The sequence below is a fragment of the Sebastes fasciatus genome, chromosome 16, assembly GCF_043250625.1.
Source record: "Sebastes fasciatus isolate fSebFas1 chromosome 16, fSebFas1.pri, whole genome shotgun sequence".
Lineage (NCBI taxonomy): Eukaryota > Metazoa > Chordata > Actinopteri > Perciformes > Sebastidae > Sebastes > Sebastes fasciatus.
Window position 1 is genome coordinate 26,175,508 of NC_133810.1, and position 8,493 is coordinate 26,184,000.

General features: G+C 39.2%; 1 protein-coding gene across 1 annotated transcript; it reads left to right on the plus strand.

The window, feature by feature from the left end:
- Positions 1–1,980: 1,980 nt before the first annotated feature.
- Positions 1,981–5,321, plus strand: btg3 (B-cell translocation gene 3). The gene is made up of 5 exons (XM_074611329.1): positions 1,981–2,110; positions 3,486–3,692; positions 3,807–3,944; positions 4,380–4,569; positions 4,716–5,321. Exons 2-5 carry the CDS (start codon positions 3,520–3,522, stop codon positions 4,962–4,964), a joined length of 750 nt encoding a protein of 249 aa, XP_074467430.1. The 5' UTR covers positions 1,981–2,110; positions 3,486–3,519; the 3' UTR covers positions 4,965–5,321.
- The last annotated feature ends 3,172 nt before the right edge of the window (positions 5,322–8,493 follow it).

The following is an 8,493-nucleotide window of genomic DNA, read 5'->3' on the forward strand; positions in this document are numbered from 1 at the left end:
TGCTGGCATGGTTGTGGATACTTTTGTATCGCTGGTCAGACAGCAGCACGGTGAAGTTTATTTCCTTACAGAGGCTGTAGGAATGTACTGAAACATCTGTGAAATATGAGGAGAGAAATTGCAGCTGTAGTGTTCTTCCTGAAGAAGCTTGTGAAAAAGGGGGAGAAGTTGGAGTCGCACAAGATCGATCTGTTGCAGAACATGACTATAAACACTGAATAAATGCTGAGTCCACCCATTTCACATGATTATGACCCAGTTGTTGACTTCATGGATTTATAAATGGACTGCACAATAATTACAAGACTGTTCACTGTGCAGTGTGTGCATTGTGTGGTAGATGGAGGTTAGGCGCCCTCTTGTGGACAAAAAGGCATTTACAAGTTAAGCTGTTACTGAGCCTGTTGGTTATAATGAGTCATTTCCAGGAAATCAGCACACTGTGCCATGTGGGAAAACTTCTTAACAGCCGAATAGCCTTGAGCAAGCTATGGCTTCAAGAAAAAGGGAAATTTCATAGAATTGTTTAACCATATAATTTTAATGTTGTCCAAGTTTCTATTCTAGTCATCTATATAATAGATTTTTTTATTTTTTTATTTACAAGGTTACAAGGTTTGTTTATTTTCATTCTACAACACAGGGTTGCACAAAGAAATGCGAGTAAAACAATTTTTTTTATGATGTACGGAGAATGAGTCGAGGAGTCTTACAGCCTAAGGAAAGAAGCTGCTCAGTAGTCTGGTGGTATGATAGTAGATACTTTTGTATTGCTTGCCAGACAGCAGCAGGGTGAACAGGCTGTTGCTATTGTCTTTTGATATCCTTTGGGCTCTGCGCAGGCACCTCACCTCACCGATATCACTGATGCTCGGTAGATGATGATGTTCTGGCTGTATTTAATGACCAGCTGCAGAGCCTTCCTGTCCTGGGCCGTGCACAAACCCTGCCAGTTTGTAATGTTTCCAGTCAGGATGCTTTGTATTGTTCCTCTGTAAAAGTGAACAAGAACTTGGCAGGGGAATTTTACCTTCCTAATTTCTTTTACAATTTTACAATTGGGGGGGGGGGGGGGGACAAAGGAGGACGGTCTGCATCACAGATAATAATGCACTATACTAATTTTTAACAGTCTCTTCTGCACTATATTCACTTTTTTTAATAGTCGTGTATCACAGCTGTTACCCTGCACTATATTCAGTTTTAACAGTTTTTCTTCATCTCCTTGTATTTATATATCTGGTATGTTTTTTTGTACTTTGCACTACTAACTTTTTTACTGCCTTTTACTAACATGTTTTGCACTATGGAACTGTGATGCTGGAAACTTGAATTTCCCTCAGGATCAATAAAGTTACTATCTATCTATCTATCTATCTATCTATCTATCTATCTATCTATCTATCTATCCGTCTATCTATCTATCTATCTATCTATCTATCTATCTATCTATCTATCTATCTATCTATCTATGTATCTATCTATCTATCTATCTATCTATCTATCTGATATATTTATTGTTTGCTACAATTTCACTATATATCAGTTCTCCTATAAAGACTCAATTAACACAATTAACTGATAATGTTATTTTGGCAAATCATTAGGTAAACAAGTCTTGAGGCAACAGAGAAAGAGAAAGGGAGCACCCAGCTTTAATGATTTCATATGATAACCTATTGTTAAACTAGCAATGAATTATGTTACTAGTGGCATACACTAAAATTGGATCATTTTACAAACTTCACACCAAAAATAACACACTGTACCTACTTTTCTGGTGATCTGTTACTATATAAACTAAGGTTTGCTTTTCACTTTTTATGCTATAATTACATGAGTGGATGCTACTGTACCATTGCAACAAACAAGAAACACATGTCTGACTGTGAGTCATAACAGTGATGAGTATGACTCACTCCATGACGAGCATACCACTCGACCAATGAACGCGCTCTATCGGTCTGCTCGGAACCAATGAGAATGCTTGGTGGGCGGGGTTTGTGACGTAAAGGGGCGGAGTTAGTAACTGAACTTGAAGCGCTCTTTTACCAAACTTCCGCTTCCCATTCATTTTATACCACCACGCTGGAGGAGAGCTGGAGGAGAGGTAAGAGAAGATGCACACAGCCTCGTGTCACACTTTATAGTCTCTTCAAGGAGTACTGGCTGTTTTCAAATACATTAAGGCGCTGTTTAGATAACGTCATGTTCGTACCGTAAGCCTAGTTAGCCAACAAGCTGAGTAAAGAAGTGATAAAGAAGTTAATGTTATTGGAGAAGTGATGCTGGGATTACCGGAACTGGTGCGTCACAGCGCGCCTTTCTGGGACTGACCGTTAACGGTAGCTGAAGTCAACAGATACAACAAAAAGACTGTCCTTAAATGAAACAGTCTTTCAATCAATTAATCAATCAATTCCATTGATCATTTTAAACAAAAATAATCTCCAAAACAAGATACCAAGATAACAAAATAGTTATGTTAGGTTATTTCTTATACACTTGGCTCCAGTTTGTTTCTAATGGTCTGGGTGTAGTGGATAGATAATCTTCAAACATGTGCAATATAATGTCCTAATACTAATATGTCTTTCTCCAGCTCATCTACTTTAATTCCAACCAATACTGTTATTACTATTTCACTCTTACTTAACTTCAAGATTCAAAATGTTTATTGTCACGCCGCTTATGCAAGTACAATCGTGTGATATGCTTTTTGCTGGGAAGCTCCATTAAAAATAATAAGTTATATTACAATTATGAAAGGAAATACTTTGTGCAAGGCATATTAAGAACATATACATATCAGGAAGTATGAATGTACATATATAAGAAATACTTTGTACAAGGCATATTAAGAATATATAGCCTACAGGCAAACTAAGAACATATACATTAAGAACATATGCAGTATATACAGTATAGGATATATGATTGAGGTACTTTTTGTGTGAGAAGGTGTCGTATGAATTATCTATTTAAAAGTCTGATGGCCTGGGGGGAAAAAAACTGTTCCTCAGTCTGCTTTATGCTTAACTTCATTCATATCTATTTGTTATTATTTTATTATTATTTCTTATCTATTTATTTATTTATTTATTTATTTGGTGTGACCAAGGGCAACATGGGGTGGGGGGTCCTCTTTCTATGTTTTTATTTCATGTCAGGGACACTCAGTTATGTTTTGCATCTGATATGATGACCGTTTCCATGTCTGCAAAAAAAAGCCAATAAAAATGATTTGAGGGGGAAAAAAGAAAGTGTAATGGCAGTGCTACTTTTCATCAGAGACATGAAGAGGTTTATTCCCAAATGGGAAAAGGAAAATGTTCCATCTGGAAGTCTTTAAAATTAGAAAAACTACTGATTCTGACCTCACAAAGCAATGTGTAGTGTCTGCGTTTATCAACTAGAAATGCTCGTCATGTTTTTGTGACGCTCGGTTGCTGCTCCCCATCTGACCAAATTTGATTTCCTTACAGAGGTTGTAGGAACGTAATGAAACATCTGTGAAACATGAGGAGAGAAATTGCAGCTGTGGTGTTCTTCCTGAAGAAGCTTGTGAAAAAGGGGGATAAGTTGGAGTCGCACAAGATCGATGTGTTTGTTGAGAGGCTGGCTGCTGCACTGCAGGAGAATTTCAAGGGTCACTGGTACCCTGAAAACCCCAGCAGAGGACAGGCGTACAGGTGCTGCTCTCGACCCTTTGCCACTTTTATTAAACCGACACAACTTTCTTTTATTGATGTGTACGGGCGATGTTGGGACTGTTTAAACTGAAATCAGTTTTGTGTGCTCTGCAGGTGCATCCGAGTGAACCGGTTCCACAGGCAGGATCCAGAGCTCCTTCGGGCCTGCCGAGAGAGTGGGGTTCAGTACAGTGACCTGAGTCTGCCTCATGAACTCACACTGTGGGTGGACCCTGGGGAGGTCTGTTGCAGGTGAGACTTTGAGGGAATTTGCCGTGAAAGAGCTGATGCAAAATTTGAAGAAGTTTGTAGTTCAACAAAAATGACTAATAGTTTTAGCATTATTTACACTTTAATAGTGTAAATATTTCAAAAACTCATTGGAAGTGTGGTGGTAGGAAGCGAAGAAAAGCAACCTGTAGGTTATATTATATATATGTAAACTATATTTATTGTGTTGCTCCAGCCCTGTACTATTCAGGATCATTTTATGGCATAAGAAAATTCATATATAATAAAAACCTTTAATTTTGCTGACCTGCTATATCCCCCTAAAGACCCCCTATACTCCCTAAAAAAGACAAAAATGGGTCTATTTTGGGTCTCGGAGGGTTAAACAGACTTCCTGTTAAATAGGTTTATCCCTCTCTAAAACTATTCGTGTTTTCCCTCTATTCCCATTGTTAGGTTCGGAGAGCAAAATCCCTGCTTCTCAGTGGCCAGTTTCTCCAACGACGATGAGGATGACAAAGATGTTGCGACGGTGACCCGTGCTTTGGAGAGGGTGACATCAGACTACCACTCAGGTTCTTCTTCCGACGAGGAGAGCACGCGCATTTCCTCCCCCACTGTCGTCAACAGCCGCTGTGCTAACCAGGTATGGCATGATACATTTTAGAATTCCCATGACTAAATATCCCATGTTTAACGAGTTGTGAGTCTAATACTTCACGGGGTCAAGGGGCTGGGATTGTTTGTGTTGGCAGTTGATGGAAGCTTTTCTTTCTTTGTTTCCTATTTAAGGCGATGAATCCAGCTGCTCCTACGTGGCATCCTAAGAAGATGGTACCAGCGAAAGGTTACGTCCTTCCACGGCCTCACCGCGGCTTCAGGCCTCGCGGCAGAGCCTCCCACACTTTGAGGCCTCATGCGTGGGCGCCTCATGCGTGGGCACCTCATGCATGGGCTCCTCATGCGTGGGCGCCTCTTGGCTACGACGGAAGGCCTGGGTACTGGGACTCAACCCAAAATCACGCACTTGGTTACAGATAGGAACCATAGTACTTATTGTTCACACTAGACATTCAAGCTGAGGACCACTTTAAAATGACTGGATGTTTATTTTAAACAGGAATTTTTATAGATTACATATTAACTGTTTTTGACAAAAACTCTTTTTTGCACTTTAGACTATTTGTTATAGTTGAAATAAATCACTTGTATTAAATTAGATATTGAAATTGGAATACTACACATTTTGAAGTACTGTATTTTTACAATGGGAGATGTTCATGTGTGTGCCACCTGTTTTTTCCTTTGTGATAAAAATGTTTTATTTATTCGTAGTGCAGAATTGTAAGATGTATTGGCTTAAATTTATGGAGTTTTATTAAACACAATTACCAAGCATGGTGATGCTTTGTCTGTTATTTTTGTATTTACCAAAAGATCTTCCAAGTGTTGTAGTTGAAGTGTAAAATTGGTGTTTTGTTTCTGTTGTGTTTCTTTTGGCATTTTCCCTTATTTGCTAGCTGACGGTGTAGAAGAGAGAAATAAGTATAATATAAAACCGGTCCCTGGCTGGAACCACATTGTGATAGGTGTGTTCTGCTCAACAGGACACTTATATGCATTTAGAAGTAATGTTCAGCTCAAAGGGTCGGTTCACCAAAAAATCAAAAACTCTCTTCATGGTTAGATATCATCAGTAGTAAGTGAATATTTCTGTGATTTTGTTGAACCCTTTAATGTACTTGTTAACACACTATAGTAATTTCTGTCTGTGACATCAGAGCTATAGTTACATTTATTGATAGATTCAGTGTTCAGTTCCAGGACCCATTGTCGAAGTGGATGCCTCATGGAGGAGAGAGTTCCTTTAAAAGAACTACTATTAAGTACTATATAAGGAAGGTGCTGTGAAATATTCTTTATTGTAAAAAATGGGAGGTGAGCTAACATTCGTACTCCGACTTGTATGATCAAGATGGGCTGTATTTGAATGACGATGCTGCCAAATTAACCACCACTTCCTGTTTGTCTGAGCTGCAGCCCCCCCAATGTGTTTTCACTGTTCTCTGTCCTGAGCAGCAAATGAACAGTATCACCCTGGAGTCATTTAAATATCATATCAACCCACCACAAGCATCTCTGGATAAATATGAGAGCTGGATATGTAGCCTATGGTCCACAGTTTTGGAAATGTTGCTTCATATATGGATTTGCCATTGATTCACAATATAGGCCATTGATTAAATTAACAGTACACACATACGAAATAATTACAAATATGAATATAAATGGATAAAACACAAATTTTAAAAGGCCAAAGTCATCTCTCCCCTCATGGTCTTGAAAATAGAAGACAAAATAAGCCAGGGTTAGACACCATCTACTGTACATACTGTTTTAAAACTGTAACACATGTAATACTGTATATACTAGCTTGTTTCAAAGGAGGCTAAATGACACTCCAAAATTACGCTAAATTTTGGAGAGGAAAAACTGGCATGGCCTTTTTCAAAGGGGTCCCTTGACCTCTGACCTCAAGATATGTGAATGACAATGGGTTCTATGGGTACCCACGAGTCTCCCCTTTACAGATATGTCCACTTTATGATAATCACATGCAGTTTGGGGCAAGTCATAGTCAAGTCAGCACACTGACACACTGACAGCTGTTGTTGTCTGTTGGGCTGCAGTTTGCCATGTTATGATTTGAGCATATTTTTTATGCTAAATGCAGTACCTGTGAGGGTTTCTGGACAATAGTTGCCATTGTTTTGTGTTGTTAATTGATTTCCAATAATAAATATATACATATATTTGCATAAAGCAACATATTTCCCACTCCCACGTATATATATATATATAGTTAGTATCTCGTTTCCTCGAGTTAGTAACTGGAGGGAACGAGTTAGTATCTTGTTCCCTCCAGTTAGTAACTCGTTCCCTCGAGTTAGTAACTCGTTCCCTCCAGTTAGTATCTCGTTCCCTCGAGTTACTAACTCCCTCTGAATCCCTGAATATCACCTGGAGTCTACCTGCCAGTGGAGCTGTCGCCCATGCCTGGCATGTAGACTCTGAAACAATGGCTGTGGCCTGGCGCCTACCAGCCAGGGGATCACTATGTGTGTCCATGCCTGGCAGTTTCGCCACGGATCCTCTGTTCAACCCAAAAGGTTGAACAGAGAACTTGCCAGTGGCGAGGTAGACCGCACCCGCCTAGGTCACAACCTTGTCTCTGGCATCTGACAGAGATGTTCAGAGTTTAGAGATTAGAGAAAATGGGTCCTATAAGTAAACTTTTTGGTAAGCACACGTGACGTCACACATGACGTCACACACTTTATGATAATCACATGCAGTTTTGGGCAAGTCATAGTCAAGTCAGCACACTGACATACTGACAGCTGTTGTTGACTGTTGGGCTTCAGTTTGCCATGTTATGATTTGAGCATATTTTTATGCTAAATGCAGTACCTGTGAGGGTTTCTGGACAATATGTGCCATTATTTTGTGTAATTGATTTCCAATAATAAATATATACATATATTTGCATAAAGCAGCATATTTGCCCACTCCCATGTTGATAAGAGTATTAAATACTTGACAAATCTCCCTTTAAGGTATTTACATTACTATTTTATATTTACTTATGTTCATATTTAAGCCTAAACGTAATGCCTGAGACTATATTTTGCTTTTATTTTTACTTGTGTGATTTCCCCTTTTATATAGGATACATATTTTATGAGCATTGTTGAAGGAACATGAGATCAAAGATTTTCAATGCCAATGGCTGCTTTGCTGGAAATGACAAATAAAGAACCTTGAACCTTGATGCCTCAATCTTTATTGCTACAACTATAGCCTACTCTATATTTGCTCAGGTTTTGACAATTTGGTAAATAAATTGTGACTGGGAAAAAGGGTGAGAAACCCCCCTAGGGTGGTATGGAAAGACACAGAGAGTTATACATTGTTTTCTTTTCACAGGGTATCATACAGGGTATCACACTGGCGCCCATCTTTCATAATAAACACAGGGAGAGCTCCTGGTTCATACCCAGCCAACATGGTTATGTGGGCTCCACGTGGGTTATGCTGGGGGTACTTGGGTACCAAGTGGGTATGTGCCCAAAATGGGCATCTTATCTGGGGTCCACTTGGATCAACTAAGTTGGTCCCATGTGGGCTCCCGATGTGGGCTACCCATGTGGGTCCTAGTTGGGTCACTACTGGGAAATTAGTGCATGGGGCCAACATAGAAACTGTGGACAAACCCACATTGATTATTATTGAGTCATAATACTTTTCATGAGAAAAAGTAAAAGGGGTTGTGACATTATTTATCGAGAGTTTTAAGTTTTTATTTGTAAAATTTTAGCCTGTAATGTCAGGTTGATGTCCCTGAATTTATGTGAGGCACTTGGCTTGGATCTAAAGGGTTGCATGTCGCATTTTCAACCACTACAAGGCGGTGTAAACATATTTCATATTGGGAGCTTTTTTCTGGCACTTTAGTGTAAACTGAGGTAATCAATGAGGTATAAAATACAGATAATGCACAAAATGGAGA